At 35.7% G+C, this 22,303-nt stretch overlaps 3 protein-coding genes across 14 annotated transcripts in view; 1 reads left to right on the plus strand and 2 right to left on the minus strand.

Moving 5' to 3' along the window:
- Positions 1-28: 28 nt before the first annotated feature.
- cyb5r2 (cytochrome b5 reductase 2) lies at positions 29-5,611 on the plus strand. The gene is made up of 9 exons (XM_088934992.1): positions 29-43; positions 1,230-1,388; positions 1,620-1,692; positions 2,137-2,243; positions 2,388-2,517; positions 3,332-3,415; positions 3,668-3,753; positions 4,388-4,487; positions 5,337-5,611. The coding sequence occupies exons 1-9, from the start codon at positions 29-31 to the stop codon at positions 5,507-5,509; spliced, it is 927 nt and encodes a 308-aa protein (XP_088791118.1). The 3' UTR covers positions 5,510-5,611.
- A 414-nt stretch (positions 5,612-6,025) lies between these two features.
- On the minus strand, positions 6,026-8,701 carry rep15 (RAB15 effector protein). The gene is made up of 2 exons (XM_088935101.1): positions 8,564-8,701; positions 6,026-7,816 (listed from the first exon to the last, which is right to left on the minus strand). Exon 2 carries the CDS (start codon positions 7,777-7,779, stop codon positions 7,015-7,017), a length of 765 nt encoding a protein of 254 aa, XP_088791227.1. The 5' UTR covers positions 7,780-7,816; positions 8,564-8,701; the 3' UTR covers positions 6,026-7,014.
- Positions 8,702-9,262: 561 nt separating this feature from the next.
- ppfibp2b (PPFIA binding protein 2b) overlaps positions 9,263-22,303 on the minus strand; it is a 61,093-nt gene continuing 48,052 nt past the window's right edge. For 5 of the 12 annotated variants that reach the window (XM_088934865.1, XM_088934871.1, XM_088934870.1 and 2 more), the window contains 13 exons: positions 21,922-21,987; positions 20,999-21,059; positions 20,266-20,307; positions 19,771-19,915; positions 17,947-18,082; positions 16,808-16,936; positions 15,790-15,940; positions 15,311-15,422; positions 15,086-15,174; positions 14,824-14,946; positions 13,667-13,819; positions 12,985-13,173; positions 11,911-12,783 (listed from right to left, as the gene is read on the minus strand). In XM_088934865.1, coding sequence (XP_088790991.1) covers positions 12,580-12,783; positions 12,985-13,173; positions 13,667-13,819; positions 14,824-14,946; positions 15,086-15,174; positions 15,311-15,422; positions 15,790-15,940; positions 16,808-16,936; positions 17,947-18,082; positions 19,771-19,915; positions 20,266-20,307; positions 20,999-21,059; positions 21,922-21,987 — 1,600 coding nt within the window. In that variant the 3' untranslated portion in view covers positions 11,911-12,579. Of the gene's footprint in view, positions 9,384-10,458; positions 10,525-11,910; positions 12,784-12,984; positions 13,174-13,666; positions 13,820-14,823; positions 14,947-15,085; positions 15,175-15,310; positions 15,423-15,789; positions 15,941-16,807; positions 16,937-17,946; positions 18,083-19,770; positions 19,916-20,265; positions 20,308-20,998; positions 21,060-21,921; positions 21,988-22,303 lie in introns of those variants that run through there. The other 7 variants (XM_088934876.1, XM_088934875.1, XM_088934873.1 and 4 more) reach the window with 5 other exon arrangements.

The following is a 22,303-nucleotide window of genomic DNA, read 5'->3' on the forward strand; positions in this document are numbered from 1 at the left end:
TACTGCAGTCTGGGACAGCTCAGGCAAGATGGAACAGAGTTTGGTAAGGCTATTGAATTTGTTTTTAGATACTGCTCCCAAAAATTAAATAGCACCCTTATTTTTGCTTTCGCACAATGATTTTGTGACATACAGTACATGGCATACATGTGGGAGTGTTCCATCAAATGTTTGCAAAATTGTTTGCATTTAATAAAACTGGAAAGTCTACATATCTCCATTTCTGCAGGATTATGCAAAATTTGCAGTTATATCCTTTCATGCATCTGAAGTAAATGCAAAGTAAATCAATCATTCTGATTCTTAATGTGCAGTAGGCTTATATGACTACAGCTCTTCTGTCTGTGTTGGGAGGAGGAATTTGCCACACATATTTTAACAATGTATGCATTTATTTCTTTGGAAGAGTAATGCGTCTGAACTTTTTATGCTCCAAAGACACGTTTGCATTTAATGACGAGCACAATAATCAGCTTTTTTCAATAAAGGTCTTGGCAACTGCATTATGCCAGGAATAACCTACTCATAATTACACAGAAGAGGAGTCTGAACTCTTTCACTGTTGAAGAGCAGTGCCAAAAAGCAAAGCACAATTCGAGAAGGTTTTGTTTGGGGGTGTTTCTGGGGTTTGAATTTCTTAAAGACATAGGCTTTAATAATTTACAGGATGTCATTATTTCTACATTGTGATAATTGCTAAGTGTATGTTACAGCTCTTCTCTTAATGAAAAATATATTTTAAATATACTTAGAACTAACGCCTTTAGTCCTATAGGGCTTGTTGTAGAGATGGTATTATTCTGAGATGCAAACTTTTTTTGAGCATGTGAGATGTCAGTTTTTATAGTACATTGGAATGTGATTTTTAGAGAATGAATGTGCAATTTCTTCTCTTCATATAAAAGAAAATTCAAATTTATAACAGGGCTGCAAGTGTTTTAAGACCTTGGGATAAATTCATTCTAATTTTGAACTGAGACAAATTTACCATCAGGGTCTGCAGCAGACCATTTCATGTTACCGGGACTCAACGGAAAGCTTACGATATGCGTTCACGGAAGACAGAATTTAGAGGTCATTTTAAAAATTAGTGGAACAAGTGTCTGGGTTTGAATATAACCAAGGATTTTACGTTATAATTTTGTTATGAGCCCTTTTTAAAATATTTTCTTTCTTACATTTTGATGGCCTATATTTTTCAAAGTACATCTGCATCCTTGTGTTTCCAGCTGTTACCGGTTGTGATTGGGGCGGCTGTTGTTGCTTTCACCGTGCTGTACTTGTTCTTCCGATCAGTGAGCTCAAACCATAAAAAGAGAGGAAAGAAATCACCCGTTACATTACAGGATCCCTCTGCAAAATATGCATTGCCTTTAATAGATAAAAAGGTAAGATTCCTTCTGGGGACCTTTGGGACATAATGTTTAATTTTGCTGTTTGCAACATGTGACTCAGTTGAGACTAGTCAGAAAAAAATGACTACTAATTAACAAAGAGAATCTCTTATGCTCAGTTATATGCATTGTAAAGATTCTTTCATGCTGCATTTAGTTTAGTAATTGTATTTTGTCTTATAAAACCGTTTATGTCAAAATGTCTCTCACTTGGTCACTTGACAGGAAATTAATCACGATACCAAGAAGTTCACATTTGGCCTCCCATCTCCAGATCATATCCTTGGCCTGCCTATAGGTAATTTAAATATACATACAGTATGGAGAAGCGCAATATTTTATGACTATTGATGTGAAGAAATTACTTCAATGTGCTTTCATACGGTATGATAACAGACAAATCTGAATAACTCATCATACCAAACACAATGTTTGCTATAATGGATACTACACAAGGGTTGTGTTAGTGAAGTTGTATTTGACCTGACCCTAGATTTTTTCACAATAGTTTGGCCATGTTTCTTTCGTTTTACTTTATTTGAATTGTTGTGCAGTGCTTTGTGAAGGTTGATTCCATTGGATTGTTATAATAAATTGATAATGATATTGCATGTAAATCCAGAAATAATGAGAAAGACCAAAAATAGATATGCATAGCATCTGTTCTCTTATATGGATGCACCTTAGTATCTCAGTATTAATCATTAATTACCTAAGAATTAACCATTTGTTTGTTTTTGAGGACAACATGTGTATCTGTCTGCTAAAGTGAATGGAAATCTGGTAGTCCGAGCCTACACACCAGTCTCAAGCGATGAAGACAAGGGTTTTGTGGATCTGGTCGTAAAGGTATTTTTATTATTGTAACACTACATTTTTGTTGATGATGGGCTTTTATGGAATCGTGATTATAAGTGCTGGAATGGTACTGTAAATACAAACTCACATATGATCTTTCCAAACTTTCACATTTGTTCTTTAACGGTCATCCAGGTGTACTACAAAAACATGCACAAAGATTACCCTCAAGGAGGAAAAATGTCCCAATATCTGGACAACATGAACATTGGAGATACAGTGGATTTCAGAGGCCCTAATGGACTACTTGTATATAAAGGAAAAGGTAATGAAAGGACTTTTCTCTGTTGAATTGAAACTGCAGCCAACCTGCGATGGATGTCACTTTCTGTTCAGTCTAAGTCTTTCTGCCCAGCAGGAATATCCTGCCATCAACTGAGAAATTGCAGCTTGCCAGTTAGTGGAAGAGCCCATGTTTTTCTTAAAACGGGCCTGGTAAGGCATTGTCTGCAAAAACCTGTAAAGATTTAAAGGACACTGTCAACGTCTCCTTACTTTGATTGGTTCAAAGCAAAATTTATATAAACCATAGATAAACCAAGATTAGAGACAGATTTCTGAAGAGGATGGTGCAATTTACTTTATTTTTAAATTCTATAAACGAAATACAAAGACCACATATGGAGCTTATTCATTTAAACAACTTTTTAAATTAATTTTATTTGTTCTGTGTACTACAGTGAGAGTTAGCAAGTCCTGTAGACGGGTTTGGTAAACCTATAAGTTTTGGCCAGTAGAGGGCAACATTTGCCAACTGTTGTAGCAAGATCTTTAAAAACGATACCTCTGCCAAAGAATTGTATTTATTAATTATGTATCCAATTTATCTTTGCTTTGAAAATTTGAGGTTTTCTTATTGGAACATAAAGTAAGTTTATAATTTTTTTATAACTAGTTAACTAGACAGAAAATGATTTAAAAAGTGGAATGTTACAGAAGTGAACAAACCGGTTTCTGGACAGTCACAATCCAGAAGATTTATAGGCCTCACCTTAACTCATCAACTTCAATACATTTGGAAGAATTTTATTTTGTTCAGTTTTGAAGTTTGGAAATCATTTATTCTTTTGTTCATTCAGGGAAGTTTGAAATCCGTCCAGACAAAAAGTCAGAGGCGAAAGTGAAGCACATTAAGAATCTTGGAATGATAGCTGGAGGAACAGGTAAGTCCCTTTATTAAATTTAATACATACTGTACCTCATTAAAACATTCCTAGACAAGAATCGTCCTGTTATTATGCATTCTACTATTTCAATAATCATTTTTTTTTAATTAATATAATCTGTCCACTGAAGGAATTGCTATCAGATATCCCAACATTGTTCAGAAGTTTTTAGAATGAGGTGGTAATATCAGTTAGAAGCCTGACAGTATAGGAATAATTTTGTATTTCTTTGCACTGTTTCCCATGCAGGAATTACTCCAATGTTGCAGCTAATCCATCAAATAACAGCTGATCCTGAAGACAAAACAAAGTGCTATCTACTTTTTGCTAATCAGGTCAGGACATAATTGAAAATCGGTGCTTTTAAAATGTAAATGTTATAACGATGGTCATATTTAACTTAACTTATGGATATATTTTGCAAGGACAAGAACTTGTTTTTTGTTTTACTTTCCTTATTGTATGTACTGTAAAATTGAGATACCTGTATACTGTAGCTGTGGACTGTATAGCAGTACACAGCAGTTTTAGAAATTCAAAAGGGGACTTTAAAAGATCTACTGTATGGTTATCCTGCATTAATTTGGCTGGCTACACCCTATAGTTCAATCACATTACAGATTGAAAAGCAAATGGAAATAATCCCTCAGTTTTCTGATTGTATTAATATTTAATGATGCAAACCTACAGCAATATGAGTAGAAAACAGTAGTAAAGTATACACAGATATGCTGATCAGAAACCATGGTAAATGTTTTAAATAAATAAACTTGGTAAAAGTATGATACAGATGTAGTAACATCTGCAAGATCATTAGCTTAAGATAGAACTCCTGATTATTGCTAATGTCATAATAATAAAATAGAATAATAATTATCATTACTCAATATCATTTTCATAAAATAAGTTAAGGAAAATATTGCTAAATTCCATTGAGATTCTAAGAACAAAGGCTTTTTATGTGCATAGAGTGAAAAGGACATCCTCCTGAGAGCAGAGCTGGAAGACGTGGCTCGGGATCACCCTGATCAGATCAAGCTGTGGTACACCCTGGACAGAGCCCCGCAGGGTAAGAGATTCAGCACACCAGACACTCACGTCAGCTGCTGCTTGGCTTTGTCATGAATGCATGATAGTCATGCTGATCAAGCTGTCTGATTTCTGTGATAAATGTAAGGCATGAAAACACTGATGATGCTGTCTGATTTTTGTGAAAAATGTAAGACGTGAAAACCCTTTTTTGCACAGCAAATATGTTGATATAGATACTTTATTGATCCCGTGAGGGAAATTGCAGTGCAACAACAGCTTAGCACAGTCAACACAGCAGAGTGTAACGAAATGATATAATAATACAAAAATACATACAATACTGTCGGTACAGACAGTGAGAAGAGCAGTAAAAAGTAAAAAATGGATTACACAGAGTTGATTGCAGTGAACCCATTTATATATGTTAATTGCAATGAAGCCAATCAGTAAACTAATAAGTTGCATACCTGAGTGCCATTAATTTGTGTGATAGCATACAGAATTAGGTTTGGTTATGGGAGCAGAATTATGCTGAATAAATGATTGAAATCAAAACTAAGTAATTGAATAGTTATATTTGAAATACTTATTGTGTATACTAGCTTATGACCAATCTTTATAGTTTAAACTCAAGCCTCTCTCTGCATATACATTTATCTTCAAGGACAATGATAATGAGGTTTTTCAACCTGTTTATTGAAAATTTAGCAAGGCTGGACCTAGTCTCATGCTTTTACTGTAGCTTTAAATGGTCAGTAACGCCCCAGGTTCTTTGGGGTGGAGCTAATGCCAATGTCCCAGAGTAGTAAAAACAGTATTCAAATAGAAGACAAATTCATGCTTCTAAATTGTAAAGCTTGAGTTAAGCTTGTGTTTTGTTTCGCAGGTTGGAACTATAGCACTGGATTCATTAATGCTGAAATGATTAAAAATCATCTGCCTCCTCCAGCAAATGATGTTCTAGTTGTAATGTGTGGTCCACTACCCATGATTCAGTGTGCATGCCAACCCAATCTGACAAAACTGGGATACAAGATGGAGGACACATTTACTTACTGAGAAGCAGCCTTGATCTCATTAAGGAAAGTGTATGACACTTATCCTATTTCACTGTGAAGCTGAGTACTTTTTATAAGACAAATTATAAGAAATGTGAAATGACTTTCCTCACTCTTGAAGACAGTTATTGCTTTCTCTTCATGGACTTATATATGTTAAAATATAGGAATCTGTGTTTGTAATAACTTTTTAAGAAAACAATACCAATAAAGCTTAATTAAAGAGTAACTGAAAACAGTTGATCCAATCTCATTTTATTACATCAAAAATATTTAATACTGTTAATGTAACATGAAAATATGCAGACACAGGAATGAAATAGCTGTTGGGAACAAATATCTGTATATTTGAAATACTTTAATATTTAATCTCCTAGTTCCCAGTTAGATACAGCATGAAAACAACAATATTAAATATGATTAAAAGAGAAAAAAAGCTCTAATAAGCATGCATTTTTTACTTTATTAAACTGAAATGTAGAATATTTAGACAAGATATTAGAAGTGCTACTTTACAAGGATTGAGCAATAATTATAGGTGTTCAAACAATGCATTTAATATAATAATGAATAGCGATTTGATAGTAAGAGCAGATTTAGAACCATTTTAGTTAAAACCCATCTGCTTTAGACCCTCCAATCTAATGTTGCATTTTATAATGATATTTTGTGTTACAGGTACAGAAATGTAGTGCGCAATATAATTTGGAAATCCTAAAAAACATGATGCCTGTTTAATAATGTTCATGGTCAATGTTTTTTTAATTACAGGAGGTGCGTAATTAACAGCTGTGTATATGAAAGTCCCACTCCCAGGTGTGCAATAGGGTGTCTCTTTTAATTCATTACCTTAAGAAATTTCACACGGTCATCACGCACTGTTTCCCTGTTACTTATTAACTCCACACATGACCTGTAGAAAATGTAGGTAAACATGATTTTATTTATCTTATTACCATAAAATTATAAATCTTTAATAGGTCACAACAAGTGTCTTCTTCAAATCTCTTCTTTTCTCTCTTTTGATGACAGTTGGCAACTCCAGAAACAATTAGCGGGTGACTTATTTTAAGTGAAGTGAGGTGAAAATTTTTCCTCTTACACCTCAGAAGGAATCTCAGGAGGGTTCAAAGGTATTAATAGTGCAGTGAATCGTCATGAGTTCTATAAAGGAAAATGTTGTTTTGGGGTAGTTTCAATGTTTTCCATGAATATTGTAAAAAGAATTGGTGTGTCTTAAAAAATGTGGACAGGCTTATGGCTTAAAAGCCTTGTAGCTGGACTGCACATGTGACTGAGGTCCTGTGTCCTGGAAGTTATATACTATAAATTACATATGGAATTGCACACAATCTTTGGACTAAAAATTCAGATAGCAGTTGGTTGAAAATCAGAAACCAGAAACAGATCAAGTTCAAACAGTACAGGGAGAGACGTGTAAAATAAGTTGGAAATCTTCGATTAGCGGGTTGTTGCTTGTTATAAAAGGGTTTCCAATCCAGGCACTTAGGTAAACTTGATGACCATCGTTAGGGGTTCGTCGTGCTTCTTTTCTTTTTGAGCAATGGTCTGCAACATCTTTGCTGGGGTTACAAAGGTTTTTGATCCTTTGAAAAAATTCTCAACGAAAGCTTGGTCGATTTTAGCACCTTTGCCAAAAGCAGCCTGGAAGTTATTGCTTAGCACACCATAAATGTTGCCTGGATCATTTTGACGACCAAAGAAAAGGAAGAGAGCATAACAGTCCTTGCCAATTGAGGAGCAGAATTCAATCATCTTCTCTGGCTTTGATTTATCAGCCGACTCCATCTTGGCGATTTCCATACTCTCAGTTAACATTTCAACCTGGTCTCCTTTAGCAGGCTTGCCCTCTTCTTCTGACAGGTGAAAGACCTGGACTGCGATCTGGACTTTGGGATTCTTGCTTGGTGCATCAATGAGCGCCCAAACCCAGTCGGCACCCAGTAGAATCTCCTGCTCTTTGGTCATTGTAGTACAATTGAAGGTTTCTGTCAGCTGAAGGTAGACACTTTGGTTGATGTATGTCATGAGAAAGACTTCATTGAGGGTAGCAGCACTGGGGTGAAATGTGTTTTCAGGATCCTGAAATAGAAGGTATTCTTTGGTTCTGTTTGAGGCATACTTGACACTCTCTCCAAAGTTTTGTGTGAAGTCGGCTTGGCTTGTTTTCTTCATGATCCCCTTGAATTCATTCGTGATGAACTCATTCATGAGGGCTTTGACTTCAGGTGTTGCCTGTGTTTGACCCATCACTGAAGAATGCTTAGATTGTTGTCTCCTTTATACACTGAAATCAAATGTTCAGATAAATATTTAATGTATTGATTTTTATCATTTGCATAATATGCCTACATCAACAATAATATGATCATACAACACAATGATATTGCTGTGAAAACTTTGGATGTAAAAACAATATAATACTTCATATGCATGGATCCATTCCTGAGACATTTGGTAGGTTAGTAGCTATTAATTGATCTTCTATGTTTTGGAATACTGCTGCTTTTCTTGATATAACCTTTAAATTATATGGGGTAACATATGGATAAGGATGAAGAAATTATTCAGTGCTTTTATACTTAAAAATATTTGCCATACTTCGTATATTTCTAATAATCATATTCCAGAATTTATTTTCATAATATTATTTTTTAGATTAGACATCTACGATCTACCATGATCATATTGAACGTCATAATAAAATACAGGAAGAAAAGTCCCACCAAAGAAGATTGATACAAGCCCTCTTAAATTACTAATCTTTCATTCGCTAATCTTCTACAGAATCTGCCATGAAATTGCAGTAACCCAGTATCCCCAGTATTGTAAACCCATTATAGAATTCTGCTTTTAAATTATAATATGTAACAATAGGTTCATCCTTTGCTTCCCAATATACATTTGATTCCATTTGGCATTACGCTGAGATTCTCCTTTATGAAATATACATTATACTCTATTCTGTGAAGAGAAAGAAAACTATTTCAAATGTTTTTTTTCCTCCTTAAAATCATTGAGAGAGGATACTTACCAATTCTCCTATACTCTGTGCGTTATCCTGAGTGAAGAGCACACAGCTAGCATCAAAGTCCTTTCTGAATACCTGGCGAAAAACGCGTTCAGGCTTGAAGCAAAGGCACAAACTGGAAACTCAGTGGGTATGTCTAATACACATCTTCACCTTGCTTTGACTTTCAAATGGTGTGCTTTTCTAATTGCGTGAATGTCCGCCCAGGGCTTGGGCATTCACTCTGCTAAAAAAGCTGAGCATTTAGTCTTTGAAGATTGCAGTTCCCTTTGCAAATACATGACAAGCCAATTTTCAATGTAAATCCCCAAATGGGAGTAAAACCTGTTTCTAGTTTCCCAGGATAAACAGACATTTAACCATCCTAGTTAATCACAGGGTGTGTCTGCTAGTAATTTTATATTGTATTCAATATCAAATAATGGGGAAAAAAATACATCTGAAATGCCTATTGTATACAATTATATTTATTTTTGTTTTATAACATAATATAAAGCTTGTGTTACAAATAAATAAGAAGGAAATACTGGAGATGCAGAACTTAACATTTGCCAAGTTCCCAAGTTTAGAACAAAACTTAACTTCAAAACTTATGTAGTAACCGTTATCCAATGTGAACTTAAATGATACAAATAAATACATGATGTCGGAAGATGTTAAAGCAGGTGATTTACAAAAGCTGCTGGTCTTAGTTTCTCAGTATAGTTGAGGTATTGATGTTTTCCCTGGTCAAGCTGCATGTTAGTCTGGCACTTTCTTCTCAGAGTGTTGCTGTTTGTCCCCATCTGCAGTCCTGCAGCAGGTCGTCGTGGCTTAGCAAATACTGAAAGCAAGAAGTGTCAGGTGTTTGTGTTAGCTTGAAGCATGGCATGATTGAATTGTCATTTATGTCTCCTGAGAACCTTAGAAACTCCTATTCACAAAATACATTTGTTCCAAAAGTTTTGTAAATTATACATTAATCATGGAATTTAAGGACCTTAAGTGCTTCATTTGGAACAAAATGATGAAAAAGTGGTTAGCCCACTTACTCAACTTACATTATAGAGACAGGTGAGCAATGCTCTAACTCTGTTTTGCAGACTTCTGCTGTCAATAACTGAATACAGACGTGGTTAGGAATGTATTTTACTCTCTAATTGTGATCTTGTTGGTTTTATAATTGTAGTTATATAGCATTGTACTGTATACTGAAGTCCAAAGCTCTCCATTTTATGTTTCACGTTAGCAGGATTAAATATGCATTTTACTTATGATAGCCATCACTTGATTACTTGGTTAATTATTAATACATTAATGACAAAACTATAATTATTTTAATATATATATACAGTGAATATATTACATACTAAGCTTCAAAAGAAACATACTGTCACATACTGTATAACTACAACAAATTCACAAAGTTAATATCTAGCTAATGGCAAAATCTATTTTGTAATGGGTACACTGACATTCATGATTCTGATTAACTCTCATCATCAAGAGGCCCACAAGAAGAGCAGAAGTGAGGTCACAGCCTTTGATCAAAGTAATACCTTCGGTTGCAATCAGTTGCTAGAATTGGATTATATAGTGACTAGACACTTCTGACTAGTCCTTCACAGTTGGACCTCCCCATCAACTGGCCTGTTATTCACATTAATTAGCATACAATTCTGCACACATGTGCCATACTCACTGACATTCATCAAGGTGGTTTAGCAATGACTACACAAATGCTTAAGTCATTGCTAAAACATACTGGGCACCACAACTGGCAAGACCACCTGAGCTAGGGGTTCCCAATGGGAGATAATTATTCAAGCTGCATACTGTACATGTTTATATAGGGTGAGTTTCTTTAGATGCTCAGTATATATATCTTTCTGTGCATATATTTGTCAGGGGGTACTTACTGTAAGGTTATTTATGCCTGCTGAGAAAGCCCCTATCTGCTGTACTGTTCCTTCTGTAACCTCCATCTGTAAAATCAGGCAGCAACTGCATCAAACCATAACCAAGTCTGTTTTTATAACTTATTTCATGCACTTGGCAGGACACTGACCTATTACACAATGAAGAATGTTTGAGGTGAGCATAACACAAAAGGATTCTAGATAGGTTGTCTTTACAGTTTTGTTTTAAAAAGACAGAAAACAGACAACACGTATATTGTAGGGCTTTTCAGTAATGGATTATCTGCATTTTGTTCCCCATGCTTACAAAACTAGTTTAGCAACGTTTTGGATTATTAATTTTATTGTTAGCACATTTCTTGCTTGTCCTAAAGAAAACCCGGAGAGCGTGCTCTTATCCTGTTCTGTTTGAGTTGAAAAAGAATACTCAGTCTGAGCTAAGGAATTGGCCCCAGATCATTTTTTGAGATATAAATCAAAACAGTACTGTTTAAGATACACAATTATCATAATAATTAAATGTGTTTATTTTACTTAATCCTGTTATTTGTTTCTGATCAGGATTTATAAGAACGTGAATATTTTTTTTATGAGCTAGCCAAAACTAGCTTCATGCTAATTGTAATCCTTTAGGTATTGGCAGGATACTACAGTGATTCACTTTTAGATCAGGGGGCAATCATAAATGTTTTGATTATATGATTGAAATTGAAGAGAGCTGTGATCAGACACCAGATGAACTCATTTCAGCACAACACTGAACAAAACACTGCAGAATGAAAAGTCAACAACATGGAACTGGTGCAAAATGTAACAAAAATTGCTATAGCTCATACCTTTCAATGAGCCCCTTTAAGATGATGGCGGTGTTTTCCTTTCCCAGCATGCACTTAGTCATCTTGCATAAAATGGGCAACTCAAGTTTGACAAAAGCAGGTTAGAAATTGATGATTTTTTGTTAATCGTGCACTTTAGAATAGGAATGTTACCCTGGTGTCCTAGATAAATTCCTCTCTGGGTTTGCACAATCTGGTCTCTCTAAATTTCTCCCTTCATCTGACTGCTTATGCACTTTCTCACTTTCCCACGTGCACAGCTGTACAGTTGGACTGTTGGTACATAACTGCTATCCCAGATCACCCGTGTAGTGGATGACGTTTGTTCACTCCTGTATGTAAAGCATTCTGGCATCCTTTGGGAAAATATAATGCAATCTATACATTACTTTTATAATCCCACATTCTTGTTAAAAACCTTATAGTAGTATTGATACAACATTTAGCAGAAGGAGCTCAAAGAAAGATGCATAAAGGTAGAATACATTTCTGCTAGATAATATAATTTTTTGGATTTTCATTTTTTAAAGCTTTGTTAATTATGCACAGAGTACAAAACTACAGTGTACTGTTGTAGGATCCATGTACGTTTTGAAAAAACAACTTTCCAACACGAACGCTCAAAGACATTCTTTTATTATTTTATTCCAATCATTTTTTAAGTAAAATATACATAGGAGACGTATGCTTAATTACCATAGCAAACCTTAGTTTGCTACAAAAATATTTTAGGTTATATATAGGATATATTGTAACAAATAAACAGAGCATAAAATAGTGACAATGTATTTTCTCTTAAAAGGTACATAGCCACAGGATGGTTTAGCGTTTATGTGCTCATATAATACAATTAACCAACATAAATAATAAATACGTTCCCCAAAGTGCAAATATTGCACAGTGTTTATTATAAAAGAACTGTTTGTGAAACAGCTGGTTTGGAATTTTAAAATTTTAAATTTTTGAAGTCTCATAATACAATTCTAATACTTTCGGACTTATGTGCGAAATAAAATATTTATCATCTTAATATGCACAAAGCAATGAGCACATCAAGTGAATTATAAACATCAATGCACTGTATTAAAGTAATAAGAAACAATTTCATACTAAAATGCTGAACACATTTTCAGACTGATTTAGGAAATGACAAAAATTCTTCCAGTGAATATCCGTTTTAGTTTGTCCTGAATAGTATACATGCCCATGGTTCAGGAGTCTAGGTGTTAAGTGATGGCACGGGGTTATTGTTGGCAAGCAATGAATCTTGACTGGATGGATGACATCAGCTTTTTTGTCCCACCTGCTCCGGTCTCTCCATGTCCCTGTCAAAGATTGGGCTCAGTCCCCTGGTTCTTCCAAAACCCCTGTGACCTCCATTTGAGGCAGGCAACTGCTGGGCTGTGTCCACTGGGCAAATATAATCTGAGGAGTCATCAAGCTTCTTTTTTCTTAAGTGCCCAAAATTTGAAAATCCAAGTTTCTTTGGCTAAAATGAAAAGGCAAAATACAGTCCGATTGATCAAACAAAAGATGTCCAAGTGTCCTCTTTTTTTCTGGTCTTTCCTGTTATTGTAATTACTTAAACTGATATATAGTGACTCACAGGCACTTTTTAATTTAAAAATATCTATTACAAATGAGATTAAACAAATCTAAATGTGATTTTCCAATGAATGAAAGTTCCTACCCTGACTTTTGCAGTGGTGGTAAGGGGCGTGTAGCTGGAGGACTCCATAAATTCTCGCTTCTCTTGCTGTGCCTCTGACCCTATCAGCATGTTGAAGTTTGTTGCCAGGTGTCTCCTCAGAAGAGTTTTTTGAGGTGGGATATTCAGCAGCATTGCTAAGGTGTCGGAATTAAATCGAGGCTCTAGAATCTACAAAAAAAGGAGGTAGAGTGGAGGTAAGGATAACTGTATAAAATTCTTTTTCACATTGACATTAATTCAAAACATCTTCTCTGGCCGAAGGCTCTCAGACTGCATTCCAGAAAAAAGAATATTACCTTTTTCCTGAAGAAATAAAGACACCATGCTACCCTCCTCATATTAGATATAATATGTAATTGTATTTGGTGATTAAAAATGATCAATTTAACAAAGAATCTGAACTAAAACTAATAATAAATTTGAGAAACTTGTCAAATGAATGGTAGATTGACTTCCATTTTCTGGTGTTTCTGAAAATTGACCTTTCTCTCTGTTATTGTAACAGGGAAAGAAATTTTAAAAAGGCACATAAAACAGCAGATTGCATTAAATCAGAAAAGGGACTGTCTTGAGAGGTGTGGGTTGCATTCACACTTGTACATGGCATTCTTGCCATGTAATGCATCTGTAATGTTTTTTAACAAAGTATTGTTATACTCACAATCAGGCCCCCGTGAACTCCACTGCCTCTCAGATTGGGCGCATACTCTGCCAGGTCCACTGAGCGCAGCCACTCCATCACCCGATGGTTTGACCACTGCATCACTTCCAAGGGAGAGCTCTTGTTCTGTGCCATACACACACACACTTTATTCTAAGGAGATAGTAAATTAACTCAATTTCAAACTGATCTTCAGCTCTTCAGCTCTTAGCATTGAGACTGACACCAATTCCCTTGGCAATGCTGCAGTGTAAAGGCTGTCTCACTGTCACTTTCACACTGTTTACATTTCTTTGTAATATGCTGTAGTTTTCATTGTTAAGGTCAGCTTGTTCTTAATCATATTATCCCATGTAAAGGAGAACTGCAGTCCCAATTTCCCAGACTGGTTATTAAATCTCCATAACAAAATTAATTGACGGTCTAGAAAAGTTTTACTAATCCCAAATTAAATGTAACATTGTGATCAACGTGAAAGTACTGAGTCACAAACTTGCCATAGGCAAGACTGAGAGTTTGCACAAATTCCGTTGTGAAGTGGCCCTTCCTGCTCACTAGTAACCATTATGACTAATGTAATGTCATGCACGAGCAAATAAGTACAGGTTGTGCAGCAGATATTTCACTGCAGAAATGTTCCTATGTGATCTGCATGCAGAGTTAACAAGTAGTATTTGTCGGTAAAACCTCTGGTTAGCAAAAAAGTGGAGAGCAATATTTCTGTTAGATTAAAGGAGATGTTTATTCACAGCCTGCCTGTTTGCAATTTAATAGGGCCTGAATGTTTTGCTGCCTCATTCTGAATCAGACAATGACAGCAATATCGTTTCAGAGATTTTACAGGTTACTGTGTACATTTTACATTTTTCTGGTTTGAAATGATAATTCTTTCTCACCCTGCCTTCTGAATCACATAATATTGCATTGCAGACACCTGTAAATGTAATCTATTTTGAGATGTACAGTACAAGTTGTTGTGTATATTTTACTTTAATTGTGGTTTGAAATGCACTCATCAATGCTAATTCTTTCTAACCCCAAATAAAAAAAACAGTGTTGCTGTTCCCCTTTAATACAGTAGATACTGTAGGGGAAATTAGAAGTCAGCCAAAAACAAGCTGCACAGAACAAGCACTGTGCAAGTCTGTTCTGCTTACCTCATCTGCAGGCCTGCGTCTCAGGCAGTTAGCGTTGAAATTGTTGACATGCAGGATGTGAATGGCACATTTGATGCTGTGATGATGGAGCTGGCTTGTGACTTTAAGAAACAGGAGGTCATTCTGTGAAATTAAAATAAAATTGTATCTTGATGTTCCACATTATTTTCTACAGAACCCAACCATGCACTCTGCACCCAGCATTGCCAGCAGGTACTGTACAGTATGTTGATTTTCTCACCAGTGAAACATGAGCACCTACCACTGTCAGGTACTGTAGCATCCTGCCATCCACCCTTGCTTCGTTGAACTGATCTTTGTACTGTGGCAAGCCTATGTCATCTAGCCAACCTGCAGACAGTAATTAGGATATGTCCATTTTTTTTTGGAAAATAAAACTTCAAAAATGTTTAGCTCATGCAATTAACAGACAGGAAGAAACACGACAGATTATTCCCATATGAAGTCAGTTTAATCTATAACTTACGTGTTACCCAGATGTGGTCCAGTTCAGATGATTTCTCGGTCTGTTTTGTGCTGAAGGATCTGAGAGCCAGTAGGCACTTCTTTCTGTGCAGGGGATGCTTTATTCCCATTTCCTGGAATTTGTTCCACACTGAATATTACCTGGAGGCTTCATGTTACATACAGTACAATTCACTCCTTTGTGGTTTTTAGATACAGTGTATTGCTCTATTATGTGCTGAAGACATGGTGTAAACAGCAGTAGTGTAAATATTAATGGTATTAATGTATTCTATTACTAGAATTACTTAACTCTTTCATATAAAGAAAACGGTTTTAAAATGCATCTAGAGAGGATTCCTTACAATTTGCTAAACAAGAGTGTGTAATTCTTTATTTCTGCTACATTCATAAATGGGAAAATTAAAATAATTGCCTGATAGGGAGTATTATGTATCAGGAGTTGCAGGCACTTATTTTTGAGCAAAAGATTCCTTGTACCTTTTCAAGCTCCTGGGGTGTTGCAGCTAAGAGGGTTTGCCCATTGTTGACCCATTGCCTGGCCAGGCTCACATACTGTCCCAGACCAAAGTCCTCCAGCCAGGTGCACACCTGCTCTGTTGTCCACTTCGAGAAGGGAGTATTCAGGTCACTACAGGACAGAGTCAATGACAAGATGTATAACCTTTTAAACTTCACCTTTGAGTGATATGTAAATAGGTCAATTGTAGCACCATTCAAACACATTATGGTTATAGAAACTGAACAGACAAAAGCAGAAGCCTCATGTACTGGACACCCATGGACTATAAATGTCATTTTCATTATCCAGTTTAAATGAAACAAATAATAAAACATTTAAGGGAAATCAGCACCCTCCCCATGATGAAAAACTCTAAGGTTTATCCAGTGTGTTACTTGCAGTTAATCATATCATAGGTTTTGTTTAACAAATTTCTTTTGTGCCACCCTTACAGCCTTGATAAACTGGAAAAACATTTGAATGGTAGGAGCCTACAAACAGCAATTCTGAGAGGTATTCTGAAATTTGAAAACAAAGGCGCTAAAGAAATGAATACATTTATGAATTAAAAATAAAGTAACACATATAAAAAAGAAGCTATTTGTATAGACTTACATCTACAGTATGTCAGAATGCTATCATTTATGACCACCTTTCCAGGATAATTCTACTGTCATTTTGGCTCACTGAGTTTCTGCTGCTGTTGGGTGTGTACAACAGTGTTATCTTCACTGCTGTTGTCTCTACATCAGTAGAAACTCTACAGCAAATTAAATTGATCTTATCTTCATCTTATTTTAACTCAGACAAACACATAACATTGATAAAAGGGATACAATTTGTATTACACATCTAGTCAGTCATCATAGTGTAAAACAATGGAAGTCTGGAAGAATGTAGGAGCCATTGGCAGCTTAGCTGTTTTAATACTTTCTTGTCAATTGGATCGATTTTGGCAGCTTTACTTTAGCTCAGTGGAGTCCCACTACAGCGTACCAGAATGCGCTGCTGGTTTCTTTAGTCCTGGCTAGCCGAGGCCCAGCTGTAGCCCGTAGCCCCCCTCTTCGGAACTCAGACGGCTCCAAGTCATCTGCCTGCAGAGTGCCAGACTGGGTTCTTCTGATCCTGGGCCATAAATGGAGATTTTAATGACAATTCAGAAGGGATGACAGCAACCAAGGTCTCCCTCATCTCTATTACTCAAACTCATAATTTTCCGTGACATAACGTTCTAAAAAAAACTATAAATACCATTGTAAGCCTCTCTTTCCCTCTTGCTTCATCTTTCTGCTTCCCTCCTCCACCCAATTTCCATCTTTGCAGCTCCCCCTTGGTTATCATCTGCCTTTTATTTGGGGGTCCTGACTTCCTCATCCTATGGCTAAGTGGTCAGCCATCAGCCGAGTGGGTTAAGGCAAAGCTTCGTACAGCCTAACTCCACGATAAACAATAAACATTCTTACACACAATTTCTTACTGGGTGAAGTTATTCTTCGCCAAGGGGAAAACAGCAAACAATTGACAGACATGCAGTTTACAACTACTGTATATATTTCTTTCAATTTCAGATGTAAAGTAAAACCATTTGGCCCCCACCATCTCCCATTATCTCTCACCCCCTCCACAGATCTCTGCTTACGAATGTGTAAAATAAGAAATAAGAAAGCCCCTGCAGTCCCCAGCAATGCCACGAGAGGGAATGTGGAGGCTCCCAGTGCTCTGCTAGCAACATTTGAGCTGCCTGCAGACCAGCCAACCAGGTTCATTTCTGCTGCTGCAAAGAGGCCCCAGTAAGAATCTACATCTAGCAAAACTACCGTGTGAGGTCAGGCAATATCCCCATTTAGAATAATGGACAAAGAAGACAAAAACATTTCTACAGCTTAACCCCTTTTAAAAAAGAAAAGGTGTTTTTTAAAAGAACAAAATGTTTGCTATACCTTTAAACTTTGGCTAACAAAATATTTGCCATAAAGTAATGTAGAACTTATTAAAAAATGTCAAAACATAGAACAGTAATCCTCTACTTAGTTGTCAAAACAAATAACAAACCTCCCACAAGTATGCACGCCTGCTGTACATTTATGTACTTGCTTAATTCATTTTGTGATGTATATGTGGTCATCCAAACTCACTTTCCCCAGAATTTCTTGATGCCTTTTGGATTTTTCTTGCTATCTGGGGAAACAGGAGACTGTTCTCCAGAGTCGACGCCAGATGACAGAGGTGAAAGATCAGACAAGGCCGTGTCCTCGGTTTTCTCTGTCTTTCCTTAGAAATAAAAAGAAATGTGTTCGTTTTCCATTTCTTTATCCAGACCACTCTACCCTTCAACACGTACACACACACACATAGGGACAATGTAGAATGCTGACCTAATCAGCACATCACTGAAAGGTGGAATCAACTGGTGAAACACATTTTGCTATCCTTTCAGTAAAATAAAAAGTACACCATTTTAAAACAAATTTACTAATCCAAAAAGGCACACACAACTTGACTATTAACCCACCACTTCCAAAAAGATCTTGTTTCCCACGAGATCCTGGACATGGGTAGGCAATGAATGAAGCATACAGAGAAAATATTCAGTTACTGTTCAGTCATGTCAATATGTTCTTAGGCACACAAAATAGGTACAATTATGCAAGAAGCAGAGCTCATTCATTAAAGGTTTTCAGCTACCTTATGATTCAGAGTTAGTTAACAAAAAACAGTCATAAGAATGCCTTCATTTGTTACAAGTTACACATTAAAAAACAGCAATTAGTGTGTTCATTTGAATTTCTTTTAAAGGCTTGGGTGGGTGAGTGCTATGCTTATGCAAATGAATCTATTATAATCCCTGCACCCTCCTTTGGCTTTCCTGTGTTGATATGAATCAGGTCTGTTTTAGAGTTACAGTAGATGTCTTAAGTCTTTAATACACAATATTGATCCTCTGTACAAAGCCATAGCTGCAAAGTACAATACCTAAAGCTGGAGCACTGGCACTCCTGCTGCGATCTTCAGCCATTCCATTAAGCAGAAAGCACCACAAAAAGCAAAGAAGAAACACTAGCAAATTAAGGAGTAATGGAAAGCAAATATTGAGAACAAAGACCCATGCAAATCCCTGGCAAGAGAAAGACTCGGAATAAAATTACAGTAGTTTATAAGACAGGTCAAAAGATTTCAGCAATTTCACGGCCTGTTTTAATTTAAATTTACACACAGTTTTGAATGTAGGTCATAATCTTTGGTTCTGTATTTAGAAGTCAAATTCTGTAATTTAGAACAATGTTTAAAATAGAAATGTGATGATGTACTGCACTTTATGTGTCAGAATTACTTACATGATGACATTTTCTAAAGGATATAAATATATAGTATATATTCACATTGTGATCACGCACAAAATAGTTTTTCTAGCAAAAAGGTGAAAAAGCTGACACACGATAATGCCATTAACACATGAAATTGGAAGAAAAGTTTAAAAGAAAATACTTGAGTCCGCATAGGACAGCAATGTGTTCTTTTAATGTAAAATCAAAGCTTAATTTGCTTTTTGAAAATGTTAATGTAGTTAAATCAGCCTTATTATTTATGGAAGCACGGCTCCTTAAATTTTATGTCCTTATAAAATACATCTGTGATTGAAGCACACACATATGATTCTGAACATTGTGCTGGACAGTGATTAAGGCTCTGGCCTCAGATAAGCCTATATTGGTACACTTTTGAGCAGGATACTTCACGCACATTGCTGCAGTAAAAGCCCCAGCTGTGCAAATGGGTAAAGATGAAAGTCGCTTAGGGTTAAAGCAACAGCCAAAAAATGAATAGTTGAACATTAAGATGTGCCTTTAAATACTGCTAAAACCTAATAATACCCAAACAAGAATTTCTGCATTTTCTTGATATCATTCATCTAAGTATTGTTCAGAGATTTCTTTTGCAAACAATTAATTTTGACATACTTAAGTTGAATTCATTGTCTGCAGCATCCTCTTCTGACTTCTGACTATCTGGTGACATATATTTCTGTTTGTCTCCATTTTGGTTGGAACGATGCAGCTTCCCTGGTAAAGTCTGGTATTTGTTACTTTCTAAATGTTGTCGATTCTGTAAAAAAATTAGATTGAAGTTAAAAGTATATAATATTTTGCATTACCTTACTGTATCATTCTCTCAGGAAATTACAACGTTCTTTACAAAAGGAGAATGAATAATTGCCAAAGTGTACAAAAAGACACCTGAAAAATTAAAATGAAAAATATACTTATACATAACATATACAGTATATGGCTGACTCTGTTGTTAGATATTTATAATAAACATCCCAATATACATGTACAACCCAGTTGCTTTCATCTATCCTTCAAGTGTTTTAAATTAATTGCAAGAAAGAGAGAGCACTCAGCAGGTGAAGGGTTAAACATTAAGCTGAAAATTACATCATTCAATTAATGTACCTCTGTTGAAACAACAGGTTCTACTGGTTCCTCAACTACATGCTATGGGTTGGAAGGGTGGGAATGAAGGAACAGTCAGTGCATGTAATGAAGAGAACAGACACATGGTTAGTAAAATAATGAGAACAAGCGTTTAAAGATACAGTTAATGTGTTCACAAATGATAATTAACACTATACATACCAGTTAGCCACTTGCCACAAAATTAAAGATTTGCTTTATTAGCCATAAATACAATATTAATTGAATTAAACTGTTAATAATTGTTGAATGCTGGAATGCATTTTTAAAACTAGGGCCCAGATCAGAAAAAAATATAATTCACCATTCAACTACAAATTGTAAACCTACTACGTGATGTTAAGATTCTTTTCAAAGCTGAAAGGCACTTTACATTTCTGCTGATTCAGTATGTTAATGCATATACCACCATTCTCCTTTCTATAGATTTCATAAAGCCTTAGACAACATGTTAGTTAGTAGATGGAGCTATCTGAGTGGAAGAAACACCAAGAATTTTCCCCAGTTAGAAGCCGTGTGCAGACAGATTATTTTAAGGGCGTGACAGGTTAACAGCAGGAAATAATGATGTGTTTCAATCTACTTCTTTTACTGCAATCCCTTCCCATTACTGGTTATTCTGCAAGATGAAAACTGAAAATGCAAATTATTGTGGTGGTTAGTTTGATGTAACATTTTCACACTTATTTGTACCATTACAAAAATGTCTAACCTTTTGTAATGATCCACTTTGCAATTCTTCTAAACTGCTGGACAACATCCTTTGTTGAGGCCTAATAATTTAAATTGCACATATAAAAGTTAAAGTTACAAAATAAAAAAATAATGAAATCATGAATATCCATTTTGATCCACGAATATACTAAATCAGGCTAATTTAAAATATATATGTGTTTATAGCCAATATTATTTTTCAGTTGGAGAGAAAGGACTTATCTTCTGAAATCCCATAATGTCTGTAATAGCGCCTGTACTGAAAATAAACATGCTTTAGGCTTAAAGCATCCATATATTTATCAATTTTAATTCCAATCAATTTCCATTCTGGTGATTTGATTTATAAGCATAATTCATAATTAAGCCTGGCTTCTCAGCCGAAACATTGTGTTTTCTCTCTTCTCTTTTCAGCATGGAATAAACCTACTGTATTACTTGTTCCTTTGCAGACTATGCATGCTGTCGCAGCTGCCCACCTGAACTAATTCACAATTAATCAGTTGTTAATTAAACAAGTTTAAAATTAAAATTAAGTAAATCTTCAAGAATTGTTGTACAGGAATAGTACACAGGATAATATGAATTTAGCAACATCTTCAGTCACTTACAGTCAAACAAAAAACCTCCATTTAGGACAAGCCCAAGGGGGAGCAATACAGCAATCTTTTTATGTAGGCTTTGGCTGCTGCTTTGTCAGATATTTCAGAGCTGCCAGCAGTAGTTACTCCGTTGATTTTACCTTACGAAGGTTTTTCATTTTAATCTGAAATGGCAGTCATTGCTCAGCATTAACCAGGGCGACTTCTGTATTCAGCCCAGAGACATTAGAATGACAGGGCCCAAGCCATTTTTTTCTTGCTATTAATTAAACCAAATCACAACAAGTCAAAAGCACTCCATCACACTTTCAGTACTTGCCACTGTCCATTTTCAAAGCTCTCTTCACTGGGGGAAAGGAATGGTTCTGGAGACAGAGTTTTGCAGCTGGAAACACAGAGACAAAACAATGCTTTACATTAACTCCAGGTATTCAGGAAGAATTGACAGAAGAGGATTCTGTGATTTAATTGCTCATTAAACCACAATGAAACATTAATATCCTAAAGACCATGAAAAGTAAAATATTTTCGGACCCCTTAAGTTCACAAAGTCTCAATATTTTTTTTTCATGAGAGTGTAACTGTTTTCAACCTTGATGAGCCTACCTGGGATATGTGAAAACAATGTTTGTGATGATTCAATTGGAATTATATACAACCTGCACAGTCACAGAAGTGAGTCTCCTACGTCTGTACTGTGG

This window comes from Atractosteus spatula, chromosome 16, assembly GCF_055471065.1.
Source record: "Atractosteus spatula isolate fAtrSpa1 chromosome 16, fAtrSpa1.hap1, whole genome shotgun sequence".
In the NCBI taxonomy this organism is placed as follows: Eukaryota; Metazoa; Chordata; class Actinopteri; order Semionotiformes; family Lepisosteidae; genus Atractosteus; species Atractosteus spatula.

Bases quoted from the DNA above. Each gene is read 5' to 3' on its own strand.
- cyb5r2 (XM_088934992.1), top strand. The intron at 2,518-3,331 runs GTAATGAAAGGA...TTGTTCATTCAG, and splicing joins ACTTGTATATAAAGGAAAAG to GGAAGTTTGAAATCCGTCCA. The intron at 3,416-3,667 runs GTAAGTCCCTTT...TTTCCCATGCAG, and splicing joins AATGATAGCTGGAGGAACAG to GAATTACTCCAATGTTGCAG.
- rep15 (XM_088935101.1), bottom strand. From the start codon at position 7,779: ATGGGTCAAACACAGGCAACACCTGAAGTCAAAGCCCTCATGAATGAG.